The sequence below is a fragment of the Syngnathus typhle genome, linkage group LG13 (assembly GCF_033458585.1).
Source record: "Syngnathus typhle isolate RoL2023-S1 ecotype Sweden linkage group LG13, RoL_Styp_1.0, whole genome shotgun sequence".
Classification (NCBI taxonomy): domain Eukaryota; kingdom Metazoa; phylum Chordata; class Actinopteri; order Syngnathiformes; family Syngnathidae; genus Syngnathus; species Syngnathus typhle.
Genome location: NC_083750.1, coordinates 4,072,155 through 4,099,243, shown reverse-complemented (window position 1 = coordinate 4,099,243; position 27,089 = coordinate 4,072,155). Strand labels below are relative to the sequence as shown.

Genomic DNA, 27,089 nt, shown 5'->3' with positions numbered 1-27,089 from the left:
TCCGTGACTCACGCCGCTTGCACAAAGGCGCCGCCATCAACAGGGTTGCTATTTATTTGGAGGACCATGCATTATTCATGGTGGAGTAAGGGAGAGAAAGACAAACTTAATTTAAAGCTTTTTTCCCATCACTCAGAAATATTTTGCTCTTGGAAGATCTTTAAGTGAGATTTTGATTTAAATGCAATTTTGATGTATTCAGCCAGAATACAGAAAAACGCTACATTTCGCAATATCTCACTCATGCCAAAAAAAAAAAAAAAAATAGATTTTGACATGAATAGCAGCAATCTGGTACCTTTGCGGGTTGGACTCGTTGTGTTTGTCTCTCTCGTGTTTAATCATTCTGTAGCGGCCGATGCGCACATCAGGTCTGGACACCTTCATCCCGTTCAGAGTGATCCTGCAACACATGCGGCATGAGGTGGGAATAAGATGTGACCAGAAGCAAAAGTTATTGGATTGTGCCTTCACCATTTCTCCTCCACTCTATTGCTTTCATGCAATTAACTCTAACTCTGAAAGGGGAGCTGGAGAAACTCCCCCTGAATCCAATCAAATATGTCCGTGCAGATTGAATTTGGGGTGATTATTGGAGCAGTCTGGAAAATGGGTCGTGCGTGTGTGTGTGTGTGTGTATACATGCTGGATGGTCCTATCTGAATCAGACAATTAAAAACTATCAAATGGACAAATTTCTCTTAATTGTGCAAGAAAATAGCCTCGCAAAAAACATTCTGGAGCCAAAATGTGGCGTGACCTGAATAAAATTGCCTTTTGAACCAATTTGAATAAAAGTTTGTATAATTGTGTATGAGACTCTCAAAAAATGGACTGATTAGTTTGCAATATTGCAATAACGCGTCTATCCACTCATACTGTAAACACGTCTGTCCATTCACAACGGCAAACATTGGTTTGTTTGCATAAACACAAAACAAACCGCCCATTTCACATATAAACATGTCTATTCGCATACTCACATAAAATAAACACCTCTGTCCATGAAGTTTATTGTACAGTATTTAAAATACTTTTCTGCACCAATTTCAAAACGCAGTTGACGGCAAATGACGTCAGCGGCATTGTTTGTTAGGATTGCCTTTGACAGCATTTCACGTCAACGGTGCAGAAGGAGTTAATCAAAAAAGCTGCAAATGGTTACAGGAGTGACATTTTCAGGCAACCAATGCAGAAGATATTGGTCGGCACTAAAGGGGTGAACCGGATCAACGTGAGCAAAAACAAACCCGATTTTATATTAAGTGTCGGAATGCAGCAGCTTGTGCAAAATGAGCTTTGAAGGACATACGTATTCCTTACGACTGCACTTAGAAAGGCCTTTAAAGCAGCCAGCCATGACAAGGCAAGGGAGGGTGCGTGTGAGTGCATGTGTGCGTGCGTGCCTTAGTTCTTAATGCGAGGACACACATAACCTTCACACACGTCAGCTTAAAGCAAGTTAGATTTATCGCCTTTTTAATGTCGCTTCAAATGCAAATGACAAACTTAGCCAGAATCTAAAAGCTTTACTACAGGGAGAAAAATAGGACAAGGATAGTGACAAGCGTGTCGGGTTTTTTTCCCCCTGCTCTGTCGCTGGGGGGGTTAAACAGTGATAAAGGGGAGAGTTACGCTGATGATGGCCGACTTTATTCGAAAAATTGAGCCTTTTCCGCATCCGGCGGACACTCAAACAACATTAAATGGACCCATGGTTGAGGTTTCCTATAGCTAGCAATGTAACTTTTTCTAGACAAAACAAATACATTAATATTGGAAGTACATCTTTCTGATGGTTATGCTAATTTAGTGTCGCACAATGTTGTTGGTCACTTTGGTTAGCATTAATTTAGCATTTAGCATTAATTTGTGTTGGAGCATTGTGAAGTGAATATCAGCCTCTGAACAAATTTACCATTGTAGATTATTATTACCACAGTCGGTTTAAATCAAAACCTACTTGAGTGTTAAATAATATTAGTGGACCAGTCAGGACACATTTAATCTTTTCTAAAGTCATGGTTCAGACCTTTGTGGCATGACCCGAATAGCATAGCTTGTCCAACTCCTACATGAAGCTCACCTGTTGTAGATATCGTCATCCTCCCCTCCCCAGCCCCAGTACTCGTTGGGGAAGCCGTTGATCCTCAAGAACTGTTTTTTACTGAGCCCTGACACCCCCCCGAAGTAACCCGCGTAGGGCAACCTGGAGCAGACCACACAAGGAGCTGAGCAAGAAACATCGGATTTCATACAGTTCTACATCAGGATCAAAAGGAATGGTGTTTTCACCTGAAGCCAAACTTGTCCATGGCGATGGCAAAGTGTCGAGGCTGCTCATAGCAGTGGTACAGGTTTCGGTCGTCCATGGGGATCAGGTCCACATCGCTGAAAATGAAGCAGTTGTAGTCGCCGTCCTTCAGCGCCTCCGCGTAGCCAACGTTCAGCAGCTTGGCGCGGTTGAACGTGTCCTCGCCCAACTGTCAAAGGACGCAAATGTCCACCATTAAGTTCAGTAATATTTCATTTTTTTTATTTTAATATTTTGCCCCGTTAATTTAGTAACTGCATAGTGCAAAGAATGTGTTGCCACTAGTCAGCTTTTTTAACACAGTTACAATATAGCAACATCTCAGCAAGCTATACTTCATTGCTACTTTACGGCCAACTACGCAGCTATTGGACGGATGATGTTGATTTATCTGTATGATTACTCTGTATGATCAGTTTAATTAGCAACCCGGTTAATCAGTATATGATTATCACAGCCGGGAGGATTTACCGTGACGCCGGCGTTATTTACGCCTGGGTGTGCATAATCTGTCTGCATCTGCTCTGACATGGTTATGTGTCTAGTAAATAACAGATCTCAGTTTCCATGCGGTAAAATTACGACGCCGTGCCGTCATCGAGTTGTGCCAAGCAATTAAGGTGAAAGGTACAGGTTGAGCATGACTGCGCGACCATATATTATGTCGTGCTGCTGCTCTGTATTTATTATCACCTAGTGGATCTGTGTATTGACCTCTGCTTAGATGCTGTGCCTGATCATGTTGTGCATAGTCAGCACAAAGTGTATGTGCATAGTGTACAATGTATGCAACATCATAAGATATAATATTGTATCATTAATAAGAGACAATCAGCCTTTTTAATTCTCCTAACCTCGATGACAGCCAAATCTCGAGGTTATATGGCAGTTATTTTAGTAATCTCTAATCTTCCTCTTTGCAAACCACTTTATAAACCACAATAGCATGTGAATCAATTGCACCGTTTATGCCTCCCACCTTATTAATTTTGCAATTTTGCATGCATTTAGTATTTGATCTGTTTAAGGACTTACAGCTATAAAGTTGATAGAAATAAAAACAAGCTTTAAGGCAACACAACACAAAACTTACGTTTGTCATAAACAAAACATTGGCAAGCCATTATACCACTATACTAGAATTTCAAACTGTCACATGAATACTTAATGCTAGTGGAATGGCATTGCACTTAGTCATGCATGACTGATGTTGGGCATGTTTGCATATACGTAAAATAATACATGACAAAAAAAAAACCTGGCCCGTGTGCTCTTCATATAAACTTGTTCATCCCAACATCGCTTGGGACACAGGAGGCTCATCAAAGCTTGATTAGATATTGTAGCCAAGCATCAACCCCCACACACACGCACGCACTCTCACACACACACACACACACACACACACACACACGCACGCACGCACACACACACACACACACACACACACACACACACGCACACACACACACACATATCTAATTTAAAAGCTAGCAGTCTTCAATCCCTCTCACCGTGCCATGTTTTGCACAGAGGAACGTGGCAGCGCTGGCGCAGGGCCAACATAACTAATTGCTGTACATAATGCGATGCACACAATCGCAAAGCGCAAGCGAGGAGGGCCAGTGGCCAATTCAATAAAGGCGCCTGCCGCCTTTGTGTACAAAGACCATAGCCTAATTTGTCATAAGTAAATATGGATCGTACGCCGGTTGTCCGATACAAAACAGCTTGTAAATAATTGAAAAAATAGATTATGATAACATAAATTTATATAAATTATTGCATTATTTTATGTTAATTTATAACATTTAATTTTTAGCTTATTCATAAGTGGACAAAGATATTAGGTTTGACTTTTTTCCATTAGAAATAAGATAAGTATTATAGCAGTATTTTTGGATGTTGATACATCCATAATAATCAATTTTATTGTCAATACACTTGCTGGATGTCCAAACTGTAGTTATTTCAATTCTGATGGTAGACTTCAAAATATGCCATGAATGAATGAATGAATGAATGAATGGATGAATGAATGGATGGATGGATGAATGAATGAATGAATGAATGAGGAGAAAAAAACATTTTATTCCAGCGAGCAGGAATGACAGCGTAAATCAAACTGGAAGTGTGTCAGAAAGCAAGTAAACGTAAGCGTGACGGAGAAGACCGAAGGGGGAGGACAGAAAGCTGACGAATGTTGACTAATGTTGCCGCAAAAAGACATGACAAGGAAGGTTGGCGTTGCCCTCCGGTGTTGGGGATGAAGCTGGGGAGAGGGAGGGAGGGATTCCGTGTGTCAGTCAAAGAGAAACAGCCGACTCATGCAAAAAGGGACAAACAGTAGATGTACAGTATAGTACTAGTCCCCTGTATACTCAAAGCTGCCACCTGACATCGGACACTCAAGAGTCACGAAAGGAGGAGAAAAACAGATGGTTGCCATGGCTGCAGTGCTTTTGACCAGCCATGCAGCGACTGGGCTAAAAATTCCCACATGCACACACACAAAAACAAACTATAAAAATGTAGTGGGAAAATAAAATCTGATAAAAAAAAATCAAAATTATTTCAAAATTATATATAGACGAAAGGCTGAAACGGGTTAAGAGAAGGTCAAGTAAAAATGCTTTCCAATAATTTTGCTTTACATTCCTGCACTATTCTAGAGACAGTATTTGTATCCTGTTTGTGGAATATGACTGAGGAAAAAAAAATCCACCCGTGTTAATCTATCTCTGGGGGCGGCCATTTTACCTCCTACTACAACTTGTCGACTGAAAACGAAAGCGTGCGAGCGTCATCAGCAAAGAGGTGAGCCGTGATTGAACGTTACCTACTTTTGCTAAACATTGCACATGCATGTACAGTAAGCACATAATCACTCTAGCAAATAATGACCCCCTCATATGAGAAAAACTTTAGAATTGCAGCTCAATGTTTTTTCCTTTTTCCTTCACCTTGCGGTGGATAGAATTGTCATTCTTTTGCTCCGTTCTCCTTATTATGTGAGGAAACACACTTGCAGACACACAAACACAAGAGCAGTCTGGGTTTCACACCGCAGGCCTCTCAGACCTGCTGCAGCTCGATACAGCGAGGTGACTCATCCCTCCTCATTTCCCATCACGACCAATATGGGACACCATCTGCCTCACGCCTTAATGTTGGAGCCTTTTCCAATCTCGCCGTCACTTTGAGAGATTGCCTCTGTGTGTGTGCATGCGGATTGTGTCTGTGTCTAAAATATGTGCAGGGTGAGACTGGGTAAAGTTGCAAAACTTCCTTTTCAAAGATGTATATGTGTCTGTGTCGATTGCCAGAAGAACCCGCTGGTGTCATTTTGTGCCTGGCTGGCTCAGATGGCATAGCTGGAGGGTTGCGATGATATGTCAACCTTACAGTAAGAGCATCACTTAACGCTGAATGTATAAACATTACACACAATATTATTTCAATGTCTTCTGATAAGCAGCACATATTTAATTGAGAGAGAGAGAGAGAGAGAGAGAGAGAGAGAGAGAGAGAGAGAGAGAGAGAGAATCTATAGATCGCTTAAATCTGGGATTACATCTTTGCTATGATTCTTGATCCAGGCATTTCTGCCTGATTCCATCCTTGAAGTGGGAGCAAGCGGTGCCCATTTAATTGTCCCATCATGGGGATTTACAGAAGAAGAGTACGAGGACATAATCATCGTCAACCTCCGAGGAGGATTTGGTAATTAGCATGTTGCACGGACAGCCAGGGAGTTGTCAAAGTTTTGGCAAACATGCTCGCAGCAAAACATGCCGTGAATCCAAATCAGATGGCCTAATTAAAATCTTATCATCCATCCCAGAGTGGACCGACAAATGGCAAGCGACGGTGATCAATCGGGAGGTCAACGCCGACTCTCTGTGTTGTTCAGCGGAGGTCAACAACACATGCGCGCCGAGAACGAGGGGTTGAATAGTCCAACATTATTCCACGTGCACTTTTACTGCCTTGAGATGAATCCCCTCCTTGGTAAATTATGTGCCGTTACGCCGATGAGGGAAGGCCACAAGGCTCGTAAACTGAAGCAAGCTGAAGGACGCCGTTTAGCGAGAATATGGCAGGCGATATGAAGCATGCGTGGGAAGATTAAATTTTGCATAAAAACAACTTCTATGATTAATAAATGATCAAAACACTAAAATATGTTTTAATTGTCAGTGAAGTCGATAAACTATTTGCTGTCTTTGTGATGTAAAGTATCTTCGGGATCTCGTCTTTTTGCTGACATCTACATGACGTAGCATCGTAACGCTTAACAATGCAAGCGAGCTGTGTAATTAGCCTCCTGCTGGAAACACAGCAGATGCGGAACATAATGTTCAGACAGAAAGGCGCACACAGCGGCGACAGTAATTGTTGTTATGACAATCTCACATTTTATAGAGGCTACATATAATTATGAAGGATGAGCTGCTGTGATGGTAGATTAAAACGGCATAAAAAGACCCCATTCTTCCTTTGGAGAGACAAAATTAACTGACAATACAATATAACCCAAGAGTGATGATTAACACTGGCGTGAAGTAATGTAATATTGTAATGTCAAAAAAATAATTAAACCAACGATACTCATTATGCTCACCTTAAAATAACAGTTTTGAGATATATAATGAGGATGATGCCCGTAATTTTGCAACATAACACAGCAGGCCTTGTTTTGGGTCAGCATTAGCTTAAAAGCTAAGTCGCTAATTCCTTTCAACACTTTTTTACCTGTGTGATATCATTTAGTTACACTTAGCACCAGTAGGGGGGAATTATTTTTTATTCCCATCAACACCATTTTGAAATGATCACAATGCCATATGGCCACATTAAAGGGTGCAGTGAAAAAAGCTTCGCTATTTAAGATTTCCCTTCTGTCGAGGAAACTTGCTTCTTTGGAGGATTTCCACACAGGAGTTCTGGAATTCGCCTAGAACCGCAGCTTCCAACCAACATGGCCGACCTCCTGTTCAATTAGAGACATGGTCCTTGAGCCACAAAACAATCATCCGGCCTTACGGCTTTGAGTAACTAAGCTAATCAAGCTCGTGGGAGTGATTAATGTCAAAAACTGAAGCACAGCAGTCTTATCTGACCGGCCTCAAGGAACAGCTCCAAGATGACCTAAAGCAAAAGCCGCTGTGGGTTTTGGCATTTCACAACCATGACTCTAATGGAGATGATGGGAATTATCCTGCAGGGGTGAAGTTCAGTCAACTGAGCAATGTCTGGGCTTGAACTCCAGCTGTTAGAAGCAACACTGGAACAATGCCAATGCAGGGAAAAGACCAAAGGGCTGAGCTGCAGGTGAGGGAAAACAAAATCAGAGCTGGAATTTGCCAGGTAACAGTGCGAGGTACGCACATCATTCTGCATCCTGATTTACTTCCACCATCCATCCATCTTACACAGCTTTGTCTTTACACTGCTCCCTCATTTTCCCGCTGCTTAGTACAATATAAAACTGAAATGACGCTACTTAATGTTGGAATATAACAGCACACGAATAAGGCCTTGAAGAGAGTTTCTGTTGCATGGGCATATTTCCTGCTTGAATGACTTTTCAAGCGAAAAAAATAACACTCTGGTCAGCACAGCAAGGTCACAGGTTGATTACCGCAGAAAGCATTCAGCACACAAAACTAAACTTAAATGCTCATTTTTCGCTCTCTCCACCACACATTGTTATTAATTCAATAAAAGCTTTGCAGCGTATGGACATGATTAATTCAGGCGCTTGGAGAGCTTTATAGCTGTCGTCGCTGAATGTTTGCCCGTGGCCAAAGCGGAACATTTGCTAAACTTTTCTGCACAACATAAATCATGTTTTGTAAGAACTAATTGCTTGTTTTCAGTAAGACGACCATTCAACCAAACATTTTCCCCACAATTAAAGTGCTTACAAACAAGCTTATATTTAGATTTATTGAACTCCCGCTTGAGAGATTTTGTAAGACTCTCCAGCAACTTCCATGCAATTGTTCACTTTCTATTTTCTTTATACTATATCAAGAGATTCAAAGCACACCTTCTAAATTGATATGAATCATTCCCAAAGACGATATTTAAAAAGATGGGTTGTTTTGTATCGCTGTTGATATCGTTGTGCCCTAAAGTTATTGCAAAATGACTAGGCTAGATAAAACAAGATCAAGGTCAAGGATGATTTTATCAAATTACCTTGCTGCATTATTGAACGCATCCAAATCCATGATCTGCAGGATAATTCCATCATCGTTTAGCAACGCCTCTGACTTTGTTATGAATCGGTGTACGTATATTAAATTTTGAAAGCTCGTCACCGAAATCTCACAGTTATTAACGTTCTCGCCAGTGTACCTCTGGGTAGTGCTAACAGCATGCATTAGTGTCGGAACTGAAATATTTTTTTGTCTCATAGTTAACTATGCACTAGCTATGCAATGTCACTGAAATACTTTATCACACAATAAACTATAACTGGCCAAAGCACCTGTGGTGTGTGCGAGCATCAACGAACAGCTAACGTTTGCACTGAAATACAACGTTTTACAGCTAACAACAATCCAACCCATCAACTTGTAGTTAGCGGTAACAGCTAACATTAATGTTGGCACTGTTGAATTTTGTTTTACACATAAGATAACTAGTCTACCTGCTGCTAGCATTGTCAGCTAACAATAGCAATAGGACTGAAATATTAAGTTAACATATTAGCCAATCGAATGGACACTAGGCTTAGCTGCTAACATTAGCAGTCGCACAGAAATAACTCATCTCACTGCTAACCCACATAACCATCTCGCAGCTAATGATGGGTTGGTAGATCTATCTTTCAGCTCCCACAAGCTAGTCAGTGAACCACTGTCTATCAGCTAAATAATTGCTAACAGCTCAACAAAGACGCTCACTTGTGCTGACTCAAAAGATTGTGTCTGAGGAGATGACACTCTTCCATTAAGCAGAGAAAATGAAGGGCACATGCTGTCCCCACTTATCCCCAGTTTGCTTTGGAATTACATTTCAAAGCCTTCAGGAGGGAGTGGCAATAAGCAGGTGACCTTTTATTCTGAGGCAATTACGACTAACATTATTTTTTCTTCCGCTCGTCACAGTGTGTTTTAGAATATGATCCTTGTTGGTAATCTTAAACACTGCTGACAATCTCATAACACATCCTTTTTCTTTTTTTAATTTTCATATTACAGTCCTCGGTTGAAATGCAGAGAGAAGGAAAACAAGAGCCACAACACAAATAATGATACAATGTATGGGACGCATGCTACGGAATATAAAGAACAAAAATTCTACCACTTTCCTTCCCTCCGGGGGGGATAAACAGAAAGCGGAATATCAATAATTTCTTCTATGGTGAACTGCACAAATGTACCAATTTTCTTCCCAAACATTTGTTCAACATGTAATTATCACTGAGTGTGGTTGTGAGTAGCAAGTAGAGAAGAAAAATAATGACTGTCATAATAAAAAGCCTTTGCTTTCATTAGTAATTGCATGAAAAATATGCTATGAGCAGATGTGGAGTATAATCCGGACCATGATTTGAAACTGATATTCTGTTAGTTTTGTGTCATTTGTACATTTCTCTCAACATTAGGCGACTTTATTAGCATTAACAATTATCATCATCTTACACTGATGCCACAATTTACCAGCTATCTGCCATTTATTATTTTTTTCTAAATGTATGTTGTGTTTTTCAGTACACAGCTGTTCCAATTACAAAGAAACTAGCATTTTTAGGATGCACATGCTCAAGTTTGTTCATAGGATAATTGTACTTGACAAGTTTACGAGACGTACGCTGCACTGATTCCCCGATAAATCGATGCAATAATCGATAGGACAATCGATTTAAAAAAGGTTTGTTTGTGACAGTGCTGAATTTTTTACTAATCAAAGAGTACAAGTGAATTTCACCTCTGAAAGTGTCATTCAGCCATAGAGTCATTATGATAAATATCAATATATGAAGTCCAGATCAAAGTAAAGCTATCATCTAACGGCGGTTGGATCTTTCTCACCCGTTGCCCTCTGCTTCTGGGCTCTTTTCCAATTCACATGATGAAATGACGGCCAAATAAACAAACAAACTCAGGTGCAGTCAGCCCCTCTGCAATACCTAGTCATGTTACTTTGCCAAAATTTCCACACAAATACAATAGAACACTTTATCTCCCAGTTCACATGTTTCCGATTGAACAAACAACTAGAAGAGTAACAACCTTTGAGGAGACAATAAACCCTGCTGGCATCGAAGAGACCATTTGGCACATCGACAGCGTTCGGGGCGAAAGAGAACAGCAGCGTATCGAGAGCAGACACAGCGGGGCAAGCGGAACCAAAAAGGTCCGTTCTGCAGGGAAGTGATTAAAGGCGTAGCGCAACGGCTTGGCCAGGAGAGCACGGACACAGTAGAAATCATCACCCGGACATCTTGGCTCACAAGCATATTTATATCAGTATAATCCTTTTCCCCCTAGCACTAAAATTTACAATTTTTTTTGTATCTTTCAACTTTTTAAATATTATCACATAAATCGAAAAAAAATTCCATAGACTATAGCTAGCAAGGAAAAAAAACACATGTCAACAGGGCAGGCGGAACCTATAGGTTTGTTCCCCTGGGGGGGGATGAAGAGGAACAGGGAGCGATAATAGCTCAGATGGAGAAAGTATAATTTAAGACTAAAACACGCACACTCATCATTACTAACAGTGTAAAAATGTCACGATAGAGGTCAGTCTTGATGAGTGTGGTGCTTCCTACCTGATTGATGATGTAGATGCCGTAGTCAATCCTCTGACGTCTCAGAATGGGGTGGAGGTAGTGAAGCCAATACTTCAGGTGGTTTTCCCGGTGACGGAACGGGATAATGATGGCCACCTTGAGCACGGGACACACATTTAAGGACTTTATAGGATACAGATTTTAAAAGCAACTGTATCTTCTATCGTCTATATGCCAGGTTTAAACTCTGTTGCTAACCCAAACAGCAGCATCGACCAATCTTCCATTCTGCAAAGATGACGTCTTGAACAATGAATGCCATTTTGTTGGTAATTTTTCTTAGAGGATGTTGAAAACACAAACCTTCCATCGAGGCCGACAGTCTGGGGGCGTGTAGCGGCCTCCCTCCGTCACGTTGGGGTTCTCTCGCTGCACGCGCTCCATCGTCATCTGGGAGCTGAACTCGATCAATAGGCGGCCCACTGAGGACGTAGACGGAGGGAGTGAGGCTCAATAACGAGAATAACAAATAGGAGGATGCCTTAATGAGCGGCGGCCAGATTCGAAATCTTCAAAGTAACATTCTCCGTGTATCAAAACATCTCAGCACGAATAATGGCTGGCTTTAGAACACACATTTCGAGAAACTCTTCTTTGATGTCAGCGCGTCTTAAGTTAGTTAATTACATGACGATGAAGTCAAACCATATGTTATTTTGCGTACATGTATTTGAGGCTTCAAGATACAAATAATTCATTGAAAAGAATAGCCTGGAGCCAGATAATACATCACACAGCATATCGTAGAAAATGCCAAATACGCCCCCTAGTGACTTATAGTCAAGTAAAGGAGGTGGCAAATCCATTCAGTGGTGGTAGCAGAAATCAAAATCACACAGTCGCACATATGGGAAAATGAAACGAGCATTTCATGACATATTTAAAAGTCAGGCGAGTGGAAAGACAATACAATAAAGGGAGTAACAGCCATTTTCCTTTGGGGCTCTTTCTCCCATGCTGCGTTGATGGGCTTGTGCATTAAAGCAGTTAAGTACACGCATGTGCAGGAGTTAATATAATCCACTTATTGACAAGTTTGCCTTGCAAGACCTTGGCCAATCAACACACTGGAACGACCCGAAGAGTCATCGACCCTAACCGGTTACATGCACTCAATGTAAAAACTCCCAACTGCCCTTTTCACTGGCCACTTTCTTCCTGTCATTAGTTTTAATGATATCCTTGAAAATCTTTAAAAGAAAAGCACCCGGACTAGCGGTGGCAATTATCAAGCCCTCCATTAGCCCTACAGGGCGTGACAATTGATCTTAGTTGAAAATGACGCAAGGTAGCCACTATCCAAGGTGGCGTGGTCAAGAAAATTAGACTCAAGAGGAGACTCAGGGGCAGCAAGAAAAGGAGGCACTGCAGCTATGTGGAGACTAAGGAGCACAATGCACACACATTTTTCTTTCTGACTCTCATCTGGACGGAGGCCAAGGGTCCCAAACTCAATTGCATTGACAATTCTCTTTAAAATCCCACAGAAGGCTCGGAAGCGTTTGGCTCGTCACTTCGAATAGATGGGAGGCGCAAAGAGACTCGGAGCTGCCGTCGCCGATTAACGAGCAGCCTGTCGTGACATCTCTGCGGTCAGATGGCGTGCGGGCGAGCGAGAGGAGGATGCGGCGAGGACACGGTGTCAGGCCTCTTCGGGGAGGATCAACGCGCTTTGGTTCAAGTGAAAATCTCACACATGATGGAGTGTGTTAAACTGGCAAAGGATTTCAAGGCGAATGTTAGAGATGTTGATTGACAGGAGGAGGACACAGGCTTATGTAAGGACAGCAGTTATTCGGATAGCCTTCAAAATCAGCAGCCTTTATGCGCACTCCCTTGTAAATAAAAATAAACATGGCTATATAATACGTTAGAAATAAAAGCTATATTTATAAATAAAATACAATTTTAAAATATAACAGGGTACAGTCCCTTTCAAAAGTATTAGAACAGCAAGGTCAATTGTTTTTGCCGAGTTCTAGAGACATTTGGACTTCAGATCAAAAGATGAAAATAGGATAATATTGAACATCCCTACTTAAAACGTTACCTTCCACGCTAAAATCCAACGCAAATGGGAAAGATTAATTATTTTTTGATTTGGTTCAATCTGAACTGAGTCTATTAAATCCTCGATGGATGTTGCAGATGTTATTTAATTGGCAAGTATGCGATCCTTATGATACAGTACAATAGTTCCTTTCTTTGCCGTTTTTTGCAGTCTTCCACGCTCATCTTTGATTTTCCAATGCGTCTCTCACGGCCTTCTTTGAATCATTAGCGGGTGCCCGCACGAACTAGATGTGAGGATTAGTGGCATCCAAGAATCTTCTGTGCACGTGCTCGTGCCGTCACGACACCCATAAGTGTGTGTGCGTATGTATTTGTGTGTACAGGAGCTGCAATAAAAGATAAAGGGTTAAGTGTGGCAATGCTTTTGCTGCCCAAAGCAAAGGACAAAAGGGACCACATTCAATAACGGCTGATAAGAGCCTTGCCTCCTTTTGTGTTGTGTAGTCGTGTACGTCTTATCTGAATGTGCAAAGCCGCAACGGCCGTTATTGTCTTATTTTGATGCATTTTGATGTCTTCTTGTCACTTTTTGTACTGAGCAGCCAGCAGCTGTTTCTTATTCTTTGCTATCATGACACTTTTGGAATACTTCTTTTCTGTGGCGATATTACTAACAAAGCCAACAAAAAATATTAATGCAGCAAAGCCATTAGTCCAAAAATCTTTTCATTAAAGCAGCTCCCCCCCCCCCAAAAAAAAAAACATCAAAAAATGTCCGAAGTAACACTTGGGCCCATTTCCTCTGTACTTGGTTTAACAAACAAGAGAGTCTAAAAGCTCTTAATGGCGTGAATCCATGAGAAGAGTATGTTTGATGATGTACGGCGACAGCGGGGGCGGGCGCGAAAATGAAGGGAGAAAGCGTGTAAGGTGGCGGGAGGAAGCGGGGGAGGGCGTGAAGGAAAGGAAGAAAGAGAAGGAGTGCTACTTTGAGATACACCCGCTAATGAAAAGGCACGACCGACGCAGCCATAGCGACGCTCTCAAGAAGGAAAAAAAGAGTTGATGGTAATTGTTGATTTGCTTTGTTGCCACACATCAAATAAGGTGGGTGTGAGACTCTCAACGGGCTCACAGATATTTCAGCGATGTTCCATTTATTTATTTTTTTTCTGTGTGTTCACAATTGTCATGGTGGTTTTTCTGGCCATTTCTTAACTAGGTTGGATGAATTTTTTTGTTAGCGTTGATTTTTCTTACTGCCCAAAAAAGGCACCACAGCGATCAGTTATTGCGTTTGGAAAGAGGAAAGAGCGTACGTGAATGTGGAGGAGACGGCTCTGGATGTGAGAGAAGAATAAAAACACCCTTGAAAGCCAAAACTTGCCCCTCGTCGTGACTCGTGACTCGGAGCCGCAACACGGATAATGTGTGTCGTCTTTCCCAAACAGCAGCTGTTGTGTGAGATGACCTGACACTAAAATGAACAAAATAAAAAAAAATAAAAAACAAGTCTCATTTTATGACTCAAAGTTTCACACAAAGGGACAAAAAGTTATTGTTGTGACTTTCGATCTTAAGACCTAGGGACATCCCTGCTCATTGCTTTATTAGCTTGGACTGAAATGATTCCAAGTCATCGAGGAACAGCAGGCACAGTAAAGCACGGCCTCATCTCAGCCATGTGCTGAATGGCTAAATGCACACAAGATGTTCTTCAACACACAAAGCATCAAACATTTCCTCACGCGCGCACGCACACGCACACACACACACACACACACACAAAAGCAGCCAACCTTGCAGCATGCTTGTTTGAAAAACAGCAAAATCACTCCGCACTTCAAGCACGTCCGCCTCACTCTAGCGCGGCTGACATCTGAACTCTCGGGAGAGAGCCTGTCCAAGAAGGGGTTCTTTTTGCACCAACGTACACATCAAGGACCACGGTCAACGTGGCCCGTCTTCATCTGACTTTTCTTTAATCTCCTTTTCCTCTTTCATTCCCGCCCTCAGGTGTCGTCTGCCCTGTCACTATCAAAAGAGGCTGGTATACAGCCACTTGAGGAAAAGCTTACTTTTGCACAACCAGGCCACAACATTAGTTACACTGAAACAATTACAGCTTCCAAATAAGCTCGCCATTGATTTGGAATGGCATCATTCGGAACCAATTTGCATGAAATAACCATGGTCAAAAATCCAATGTGATTTGCTAAACAGGATGGGAGGGGGAGTATGTTATTTTTCTCACATACTGAAGAAAAGGATATATACTCATCAAGGAAAAATGAAAAAGCTGTATCGTTCTTGAACAGGCCTCCCAGTGAGAAAGTAATTAGAGCATGTGCTGCATAAATGATACAGTGAGTGCTAAGTGACCTTCCTGGTGGGGGTACGAAGCACAAAGGCTAATGGGTTTAAATATGAGACGGCAGGGCTCACTTCCTTCCTAACGGCAGCGCTGAAATATACCATTTGGGTGCAGGATGACGTACAAGAAATGATAGTTGGAAATAACTGGACACTAAATGGACAAAACTTTCAATTGGAGTATTACACTGTGTTGGGGCGGAGTCCTGACGTCAATAGCGGAAAGAAAAAAAAAGCAAGATTAATCAACGGCTACTGTGTCACAAATTAGAGTCCCAAAATAGTTCGATATCATTTCAAAGTCATTTTACATTGTGCTTAAATTTCCCGCCCATACAAAGCTTGTCTCTGAAATTGTCTCTACGACTTCCTTGAGTCTAATTCCTATTCATACAAGAATTTGGTGCCATCTTGTGACATGTTATTGCATCACCTTCTAATACTGCCAATCCTCATTTGGTGAATCAGAATTATTATTATGAATGAATACACATTCAAAAAATACAAATAAATAGTAAATGCTTTTGAATCCAAGTTAAAACTTATTTTCCCATACCAATGATTAAGGTCATACAAACATTTTTAAAATCCTGTTTAATATAAATAATAGTCATACACTGGACACGCTTTTAGTAATTTAATTTTGAAATGTCTTAACTCTTTTGTCTCTAATTGCTTTTAAGTGTTGTGATTTTAACTATGCAAAGCATACATCTTGTGTATGAACTGTGCTATCTAAATAAATGTGGCCTGCCTTGCCTAGGGCTGAAAAATTAATCAAACTCAAATCCACAATGCAGTCAAATGCAACTATCAAATCACAAAGACTGCAAATTTTGAAGAAGAAAAAAAGGTGCTTTGATTATGTATTTGGGATAAAACATTTCATTCTTTTGAAAGAAAACCCAATTGGAGTCGGTGAAAATTAATTAAATGGACATTCAAAGGCCTTCAGGCAAAGAAACTTGAGTCTACCACATCTGTTGTGCCTTTCAATTAAAAACTGTCTGTCAACAAAAGGTAAACAAAGGTTGGACAAACAATCAGGGGAATGAAAAACAGACCTTGGGAGCTATCACAACACCTTTCCAAAGTTCAATTACATGAGCACTCATTCATAAAATATAATTGCTCAAAAATCCTGCAATCCCATAATGAATACAGGAGCGCGTGTGATGTATGAAATAAAATAAAGAACTAATCTACATGCAGATACACAGATAATCACAACGTGATGAGAACTCTGCTGGAAATAAAGTGTCTCCTCCATAATGAAGATGGCTCAAGTCATTGGGGGAATAATTAATGTGGATTAATTATAATAGTGCTGATGATGTCAATGGACAAAGAGTAATTGCACGTCGGCTGTGGGCGACCATTATTTTACACTGTTGCTGTCTAGTAACAATTAAAAAAGATGATGGACTGTCTCCATAATTTCTTTTTGTAGCCTTTAAAGACAAGTTTGCTAACTTAAGTTTTATTTGGGGAAAAAGATCATTTCCACAACACACACTTCAAGTGGTATTTGATCATTAATATGGGGCCTGGAAATGGATTTTCATTTTACTGGATGGATTTGAATGAGTTTGTAACGCAGAGTACCTGATTTGTTTGATTTGCATTTGTGAAAGCGCTGCATAAATAAAAATTGAGTTGAATTGAGGTAGTAATTGACATGCAAGCGTTGATTAGTTCTCTTATGTAACTTTACAGTACCATGCAGCAAGTACCATGTAGTGTGTGTGTCGCTCAAATGGTGACAGACGGTTGCTGTCCGGCTAACAAGCTAATTAGCAAGCGAAAGCTGGCGGTTGAGTGTCACGACTCGACACTTGCACTTTTTATTGCGTTTATGCCATCAGAGACCAGTGCTGAGCAAATCTGTAAGTTGGTTGAAGGTTTCTGAAAGCAGGCATACAAGCGACACACACACAAACACACACGAAAGCTCAACTGGGAGCTGATTAAACTGATGTAACAAACTGCACTTTTGCCTCCCCACTGGGTTGAAAGCTCCCGACAAGCGAGTCTATCTGACTCAGACGACACCGCGGCCATTTATTTCTACTTCGCTGTTGCTCTTAAGGTCCCGGAAGGAGGCAGGGAGGGGAGGATGGTTTGAAAGGTTGAAAAATAGATCGCTCAGGGAGGACATCGAGCGAGAGACGAGGCAGACCGGTGAGAGAGGCAACAGGAGAGAGGAGATCATCGGTATTGATCTGAAAGTCTGCTGTCTTATATTAAACTGTGTTGCAGAAAACTGGAAAATCAGACATTTCTGACATGTGACTACAAAAAGTACGCTTTACCTGACCTATAAGACCAAAACATTAATATTGTGTGAATGCTTATTTTTAATGGCTTGATTTATTTTTGCAAGAATCAGTCACATGACAGTGATTGTTCATTGCAATGTGTCTTCTACAAAGCTTCGAATGTTTGCTTGGTCTCAGATAAAGAACACAATCTCATCAAAGAATATTGTCAATATGCTGATTTCTTTCATGCCGTCTATATATACTTGGTCATTCATCTTGGATTTTCAGTAAAACAAAACTAAGTCTACTGAATAAAAGATGTCTCGTGGTTGCACAGAAGCAGGAAAATCTGAATGTGATGCATCACATTTGCTGACAAGGCTGATATTTAAAATGCTAGAAATAAATCACTTATGTCCCGTAAAACCTCACAGTGGCACCTTTGTGGTTTGTCATGGAGACTCTTCAAGTTCAGCCTGTCTGGAAAGGAGGCTGTTGTTGTGTATTGTGGGGTGGGAAAGAGACAAAGTCTTAAAAATAAGATGACAGAAGCGAGAGGAAGGTCAATTCTGCATCTTGTGACAACAATGCTTAACTACTGAAAGAAAGAGCAAAAGCTAACGTGACAAGCGTGGCAGAGTAGATGGATGGTTGGGGATGAATGGAAGGATAGAAGGGACGATGGATGGATGGATGGATGGATGGATGGATGGATGGATGGATGGATGGATGGATGGATGGATGGATGGATGGATGGATGGATGGATGGACGGACGGACGGACGGACGGACGGACGGATGACAGCAGGCAGACAGAATGAAAAGATGGAAGATTGATAAATAAGATACATGAGTGTACACAAGTTTGGGTTGAATGGATGAACGGATGGACAGACGGACGGGTTTGACATAAGTATGATGTATCGATGGTGTATGGCTATGTGAGTGAATGAGTTTGCTGGATGAGGCGCAGATGAAAAGACTGGCAAGAACCTGTGTGGATGATGATGGATGGATAGATTAAGTGCCACAAAAAAAATACAATAATAAAGTGCAAGAATTTGTGAAGCCAAGACGAGCAACATTAGTTCAGTGTGGGACAATAACGAGAACTGACTGTAACTCTTTAATGTTCATGTTGTTCTTTTGTTCTTTGCAGCACCAACATAAAACAACCTGGGCGCCTCCATTTGTCTTCTTTCTCTGGTGCTCACATTTAATTACGATATCAAACGTAGTGGGGAGGATGGCTCGCGCAGGCTACCATCGTGGAAACCTGGGCTTGTGATTATTTAAAACAAACAGGCTGGCTGTGATTAATGGCTCACTTTGCGCCTTGAGGATTTTAAATTGAACTGCTAACACACACACACACACAAGCACGCACACAGAAAATAAAAGCTCAAATACGCTCCACTGATTTCACGTTGTTTCCTCTCCGTACAAATTAATATCTACAAATAGGGAAAAGCGCATAGATAAAAGTTAAAAGGCATAAAAGTTTCAAACGATACAATTTTTGAGTTTATTGAATAAGACGACAGAGAAACAGAAGAGTGGTGGCGCGAGAACAACAGGCAGATGGTCACATCTTGGTCCAAAACGCCGTGAGGCAGATCCTGCATCAACGCCCAACGAGTCCATTCAAAAGCAGATGGTTTTCAACCTCTAAAAATGAACTAGCACCAAAACAAGAGGTCGAGAACTTCTATCCAAGTTACACATAAACAAGATTGTCTGATAACTAGCTAACGTCTGATACGTCCAGGAAATAGAATAAGCTAGGCTAACTGTTAGCTTGCTATATTGCTACGTTAATCACATTAGGGTGGCATCTCTTCATGTATTTTTTTTAGGTGCACAACTTTTTTAATTTATACCATTTATACAACCAGCTGCTGCTTTGTTTCCTCATAAAGATTTGCCATTGTAAATAATGAACGTCAGTTTAACATTTACGAAAATTGCCCGGAGTGTTTCTGAGCAGATCAGGGAACAAAAGTCATTCGTAAGACATCCGACACCATGGGATAATTGCTCAGGATAATCTTTCAGGAATTCGGCAAGATGTTCGACATGTGTGCAACCCATTTTACAATACAAGCCACCTTCCTGGTTCTCAAAGAGAGCCAAAAACAAGCCGGACTAGAACCAAACAGTAATTGATTGGCTCCTGTCGCAAACTTGCCTCTTGCCGGGACCAATTAGCGAGACGGGTTTCTAGGGAGTTGTCTCCCTGGCGACATGGATCCAATCCGTGCCGAAAGCGTACAGAGGCTTCACATTGTTGGGTGGAGCGAAAAGCAAAAGAGAGGGAAAGATAAAGGCCTGACCTAAATACAGGTAATTCACCAAAGTGGATCAGAGGCAGCAGGCAGTGAGATGAATAGAAAGTTGCATCTTTCTCTTTCAACATGATTCCCTCTTCTTTCGTTTTTTTTTTTTTTAAACTACGATTGAGCGATGGAGCGGCAGCGTGACGCTAACTCATCTGTCACAATGGGAGACGTAGGACGAGCTGACAAACCATTTAAGCTTCCCTCCCACGCCGTAGAACAATGTTGAATAAAAAAAGCAGCATATGGGAATAACTTGAGAGCAGGACCTGAATAAACAACACACCAGGGACTATTATTAGCTCCTTTCACACCAACTCACACCAGAGGCGCAACAGCATTTATTTACTCTTATGGAGTGAACTCACCAAAGCGCATATTCACAAAGCTGTTGCAACTTAACATGTTCAGACAATTTGATGTGTAATGCCGATTTTAAACTTCGCACATTGGTTACGTTTTTTGTCAATGTTGTGGTTCTACCGGCATTTGTAGTTTTTTTTGGTGGGTATTCAAGGTGGCAGCGTGGGCAGCGAGTCCTGACTCCAGAGTGTTAAACTTCACACTGTGCTATGGTGCCACTACCCACTTCTGTTACGATTCTGACACGACGCCATATGTCGGCAAATTAGCAGGTCAACTCACCGCATGAGCCTCTCTGTGTTGAAAGCAATTGTCGCTGTCATGCACAAGTGCGAACTTGGACTTTGGACACTGATCTGTCTGAAAGGCACAGGTGAAGAAATACCAGCTTACTGTTAAGCCAGTTACTGGAAACGGAGTGCAAAAGTGGCTAAAGTCTTCGACAATTACTTTTAACATAGAAGGGAAAAAAGCAGTGAGCGACACTGTTACAATTGTTACTCTGGTTAGCCGCTAGCTAGCGAATCAGTACATGGGACAAGAGGGGAAGTGACAAAAGGACAGAAGAGTGCAAGGACAAAATTTGTCACTCTGATTCAAGACAGTCCGTCCTTGTGCTACGTGGAAGATATTTATATTCAGAAGATGGATGGGAGATTAATAAAGAGGATTTGTTGTACTTTTCAGTAAACTTGAAACACAAAAAATAATCTGGTTTGCTGCAAAACCACACACTTAATTAACATAAACCCAACAAAAGCTTAAATTTGCCTTCAATCAAGGGCTTGAAGAAGCTCTTTTTGGTTTGAGCTTCGTCAATCAAGCATACCGGCCTGATCTGACCTCTGAACACTGTCAACGACGTCATTTTCACATTAAACAACATTGGCGGTTGTAGTTTCAGCAATCGACATGATACGCAAAACAAAACATTACAATTTCGTCAGTCCACTTCCGATGTGTGGGTTCGTTCATCAAACTACAGTAATTTCCGGACTATAAGTCGTGGGTTTTTTCACAGTTTGGGTGGGGGGGGCGATTTATAATAAGGAGCGACTTATATGTGAACTTTTTCAAAAATTAAATAAACAAAAAAAGTGAAACTGCGATGTAAACATAACCCAGGGGTGTCCAAACTACGGCCCGCGGGCCCAGTTTTTATTGGCCCGCAGCAAATTCTGAAAACATAATTGAATATGGCCCGCACAAGAAGCTTGAGCTCATCTGTGTTGCATTTCTCAGTTTCAACACTAGATGGAGCCCGCCACACAAATGAAATCAAGCGAAGTGTTCCACGTCCCATTAGCACCCTCCCCCGGAAGAGAAGCGAGCGCGCAGCGTTCGACGTCCCATTAGAACCCACCCCCGAAGAGAAGCGCGCGCGCAGCGTTTGACGTCCCATTAGCAGTCCCCCCATCCCCACCACGAAAGAGAAGTGAGCGCGCAGCGTTCGACGTCCCATTAGCCCCATTAGCACCCCCCCCCCCCCGGAAGAGAACCGAAAAAAAATATTGCCACCCGGGCCCCTTCACGTTACTAAATATGGCCCTCCTTGCAAAAAGTTTGGACACCCCTAACGTAACCGAAACGAACCGCGATGTAGCAAGGGATTACTGTAATTTGAATTTCAAGTGACGTCAGCAGCGCGGCGCGGCGGTTGTTTACAAAAAGATTGATCACGGGATGACAAAGGGCCCCACGTACTACCGGCATCATTAGCGGCTTTGTTTCACGGAGGAGGAAGTTGTTTGAGGATTTGGAGTGACACAGAAGGTTTGAAAAAACTATTATGGCTTTTACGCACGCACGGTCCTACTCTACGGAGCTCTCTTTCACCTCCGTGGATAGAAGTCGGGGGCCGGCGCTCGGCCGGGTGGCTGTCCGGGGACGGTGGATGGGGCTCGGTCATGGCTTTCACGCACGCCCGGTCCTATTCTAGAGTGCACAGATGGTTTGATAATATTATTGCTTATATAATAGTTATTTGATCTCTAATTTATATATCGTTACATGGGCCTGTGGAATATTTTGAAGTGCAAGCGCCGTCAGCGGCGCGCACCCATTGTTGACAAAGGACGATCGATTGATTTAATGAATTGGAGTGACACAGATGGTTTCATAAACGTGTTATTTATGTAATGTTTTTTTTTAATAACTCTGAATGTTACGTCAGGCCCGTTCTCAGCTCTTCGTCTGTGTTTATGTCACGTTAGCATACCTATCGTTTAGCCCAGGGGTGGGCAAACTTTTTGACTCGCGGGCCGAACTGGGTTCTAAATTTGGACCGGAGGGCCGAACGAGGAGCAGAAGGACGTAGGCTTTGTGTGAAGTCATATAAGCGACCTGCAAAGGTCATTGCATAAAAGATTTTGGCCTTTAGTAGGTAGTAAAGCATGGATATTCCAAACAAGTTTTTTGAAAACAAATGCATTTATTAACAGCATTAAAAAAAATAATAATAATAATTCACTAAAAAACTGCTATCAGTGATTCTCATAAAATACGACACTGTTATTATGAATAACAGTCTCCATCACTTCAGTTCCTGCAGGTCAGATTAATGAAAGATGTTTATCTTATGAGATCACATCAAACGGCAAACATTCTGACCAAATATTCTTGAATTCTTGAAGAATCGGTGAAAGCATACATCCAAATAAAGTAATCAAAACAGCAACACGGTGAGGGGTATCTGAAAATCAGAGCAGAGTTTTGACTCACAAACACCTGGTAACAGAGGTGAGGAAATGGGAAACGCTTCCTTAAAGTAAGCCTTAAGAACTTTACAGGTTAAGATTAGTCGCAAATAGGTGGTGCATCAATGTCCTTGAGCATCCTGCATTGTTTGAAAATGAGAATGGTCGCTAGTTTCAATCTCTGCTATGTGTACAAATCATATTCAATATGCATTTTTTTTTACAATAAACTTGAAAGCCTCCCGTTCATTTTCAGTGGGAACAGTGTTGTTGGTCTCCCTTTTTTGCTAGTGCGTCATAGTCTGGAGTAAAATTTGTTGTGGAAATTCTTAGGAGAGATGCGAGGTGTTGGTCCGTTTACCTCGATCTGTGACGGGTTGATGTTGATGTGGCTGAACGTCACGTCGCGTACGTCGGGCCGAATTGGCCACTCTCTTTTAAACGCTCGGCACTGTGTCCACCTTGCGTTTCCTTGGGCGACTCATTTTAATGGAAAGATTCCAGGGGAAGGTTTGTGGGTGGCTTTAGCGCAAAACTGCATCTGAAAGCTCAGCGCGCGAATTACAAAAATGCTGTCGTCGAAGCCCACGCTCTAAATTCGGGACTGATATGAATAGAGCGAGAGTGCGCCATGTCCGTACTACTGAGTACGTACACGCACTTGTGAGTGTGCACCGAGCTTTCTGACACGGCTTCCGGTAGTAAATGCGCAGGCGAGCGCTTCGCCATCTACTGGGGAAACGCAGTCATTGCAGGCAAAATGACCCCCAAAAAAAAGTTTAATAATACAATTTGTTCAGGGTTGGCGGGCCGGATTAAACGGTCCCGTGGGCCGGATGTGGCCCGCGGGCCGTAGTTTGCCCACCCCTGGTTTAGCCTGTTGTTGCTCGTTCTTGTCTGTTCTTGGTGTTGGATTTTGTCGAATACATTTCCCCCCAAAATGGGATTTATACTCCGGAGCGACTTATATATGTTTTTTTTCACGTTATTGTGCATTTTATGGCTCATCCGACCTATATTCCGAGCGACTTTTAGTCCGAAAATTACGGTACATAAAAATCTGGATTGCAAAAACATTTTATAAAAATACTCAACTGTACTCTTTAACTTACTTGAGACATTATTATTACTTAGTTTTAGGTCCAGAAAATTTGACTTTGATGAAAACTTTATGATGAGCGGGACATACTGTACCTTGTAGAGACAAACAAAAAACGTGCAGTAGCTCAGTGGGGAGCGAGCTTGGTTCTCTATATATTGATTTTTTTTTTCATGGCGTACTGTATGTGTTGTGTGGAACGACACCAAGCTGTGTTTTGTAAATTTGTACTATAGGGCCGGCATTAAGTTCCCACAGGTAATTGATGAGAAATTGAGAACCTGTAATTGGATCCTATGAGATCTCATGTCCGAAACCTGCCCGCATGTGTTTGTGTGCGTGCGTGAGAGAGAGAAAGAGATAGAGGAATCCACGACTGCTACTATTGAGTCCTACTCTTGTATAATGCATTGTCCAAATGCCTCATTAACTAGATTGCACTTAAGTAGAGAGTCAAACTCCACCAAGCCAAACAAACAATCTTAATTTAGGTCAGCAGCGTCAGTCTGAAATAACCTGGATCCGTGTCTTGCAATGTCATGTTTAACAAAAGCAACACAACAAAATTTGAAAGCCAATTGGTGTTTAAAAAAACAAAAGAGGGTCAAAATGACCAAAATTCACATTGTATCATTATTTTAATTTTGTGTTTGACAGTGATCAAACTTGGCCATCATGGTGCACCCACACACAATTACGCAATCCACTGTACATGTGACTCCATTTTGATTAAAAAAAGAAAAATGACCATAACTTCTGGAATGAGTACTTTAGTTGAGTTTCGTGGATTGTTGGAAGAGTTTTGAAAGTGTCTGAGTGCGTGGTTGACCGATTATCAGCCGATTATCCAGAGTTATATTTTTGCTTTTCGCTCAATTAACGATTGTCATTTGGAAATTCGGGGCTCCGTGGGTGAAAATAGCCTGTCATTTATTGATGTTGCTCAACATGCAGCCTAGTTCTCCCCCTAGTCACCATGGTAACAGAAGCCAGACTCATCATTGGCCCAGCGGTATACGTGGGGCGAGGTGAACCGTAGCTCATTTGCAAGAGACAGGATCGCCCTCTCAAAACAGGCGAAATCTAGCAAGACAAAAAAATAAAGTGCGAAAAGTATTTTTATTTTTTTTTTATCCCTGTGGTATTTTGACAAAAGCGTGCTGCAGAAATGTTATCACTTAAATTCTGAATCGAAAGCATAATATGTCTTTAAGGTGTCACTGCAGTTTTCCGTCGGCGGATCGATAAGCACAAAAAGCCACCATGACTATTTCAGCTCACAATGACAGAAACGTGCAGGGAAATCAAGCGGAAACATCACAAATGTTTATCGTTTTTGAGAAAATGAATTCTAAAAGATTAAATCCTCCACATAAGTGCTTCGAAAGGCTGGTCAAAGACCACATCGTCTCCAGACTCCCCCCGACATTCGACCCGTTCCAGTTTGCCTACCGGAAGAATCGCTCTACTGAGGATGCCATCTCCTCCGTTCTTCACCTGAGCCTGGCTCACCTGGAGGAGAGGAACACCCACGTGCGGTTGCTGTTCCTGGACTTCAGTTCAGCGTTTAACACCATCATTCCACAGCATCTGGTGGGAAAACTGGAACGCCTGGGCTTCGGCACCCCCTTCGGAACTGGCTGCTAGACTTCCTCACCAACAGACCTCAGTCAGTCCGGGTCGGACAGAACACCTCAGATGTCATCACCCTCAGCACAGGCTCCCCTAAGGGCTGCGTCCTGAGCTCCTGCTGTTCACCCTGATGACACACGACTGCGTCCCCAGGTTCACCACCAATCACATCGTGAAGTTTGCAAACGACACAACAGTGGCGGGCCTCATCAGCGATAACGACGACCTGGACTATCGGGAGGAGGTGGAGCAGTGGTGGGCTGGTGCAGAGACAATGGCCTGATCCTGAATGTGGAGAAGACGAAGGAGATCATCGTCGACTTCAGGAAGAACCAGCCTCACCACGCTCCACTGATCATCAACAGCTCAGATGTGGAGGTGGTCAGCAGCACTAAATTCCTGGGGGTCCACATCACAGACGACCTCACCTGGACTGGGACCACCACGACACTGGTCAAGAGGGCACAGAAGCGATTGTACTTCCTGCGGAGGATGAGGAGAGCCCACCTGCCCCCACCCATCATGAGGACGTTCTACCGAAGCACCATAGAGAGCATTCTGACGAGCTGTCTCTCGGTGTGGTGTGGGGGTTGCAGCGCCTCCGATTGGAAGAACGTAAGGAGAGTGGTGAGGACAGCAGAGAGGATCATCGGGGCTCCTCTTCCCTCCATTCAGGACTTGTCATCCCAGCGCTGCGTGTCCCGAGCCCAAAATATTATTAGTGACCCATCACACCCCCACCAAGGACTGTTCTCCCTGCTACCCTCTGGGAAGAGGTTTCGCAGCATCCGCTGCAGGTCTACCAAGTTCTGCAATAGTTTTTTCCCTACTGTCGTCAGACTGTTGAACAGTCAGCCTAGCATTCCCCTGCGCACTTTGTAAATACTGTTTTTGTTTCCTTCATTGCTGCACTTTATATTTATCTTATTTCATATTTATATAGAAATGTCACTTTTTATCCAGCTGAAATGTCATTCCTTTGTTGAGAGCTGTATGCAACGTAATTTAGTTTTTTCGCTTCTCTCCCGGGGGGGGTAGGGTTAGGGTTAGGGGGGGGGGGGGTAGTATGACATCAAATGAAACGCTGCGCGTTCGCTTCTCTTCCGGGTGTGGGGGTGGGGGGCTAGTGTGACGTCGAATCAAACGCTGCGCGTTCGCTTCTCTTCCTTGCTAATCGGACGTCAAGCG

The 27,089-nt window shown here is 42.2% G+C and overlaps 1 protein-coding gene across 3 annotated transcripts in view; it reads right to left on the bottom strand.

The window, feature by feature from the left end:
- b4galt2 (UDP-Gal:betaGlcNAc beta 1,4- galactosyltransferase, polypeptide 2) overlaps positions 1–27,089 on the bottom strand; it is a 53,568-nt gene that overhangs the window by 5,244 nt on the left and 21,235 nt on the right. For all 3 annotated transcript variants that reach the window (XM_061295782.1, XM_061295784.1, XM_061295783.1), the window contains exons 3-7: positions 11,433–11,551; positions 11,109–11,225; positions 2,296–2,483; positions 2,087–2,209; positions 299–403 (exon numbers count right to left, since the gene is read on the bottom strand). In XM_061295782.1, the coding sequence (XP_061151766.1) occupies positions 299–403; positions 2,087–2,209; positions 2,296–2,483; positions 11,109–11,225; positions 11,433–11,551 (652 nt within the window). The remainder of the gene's footprint in view (positions 1–298; positions 404–2,086; positions 2,210–2,295; positions 2,484–11,108; positions 11,226–11,432; positions 11,552–27,089) is intronic.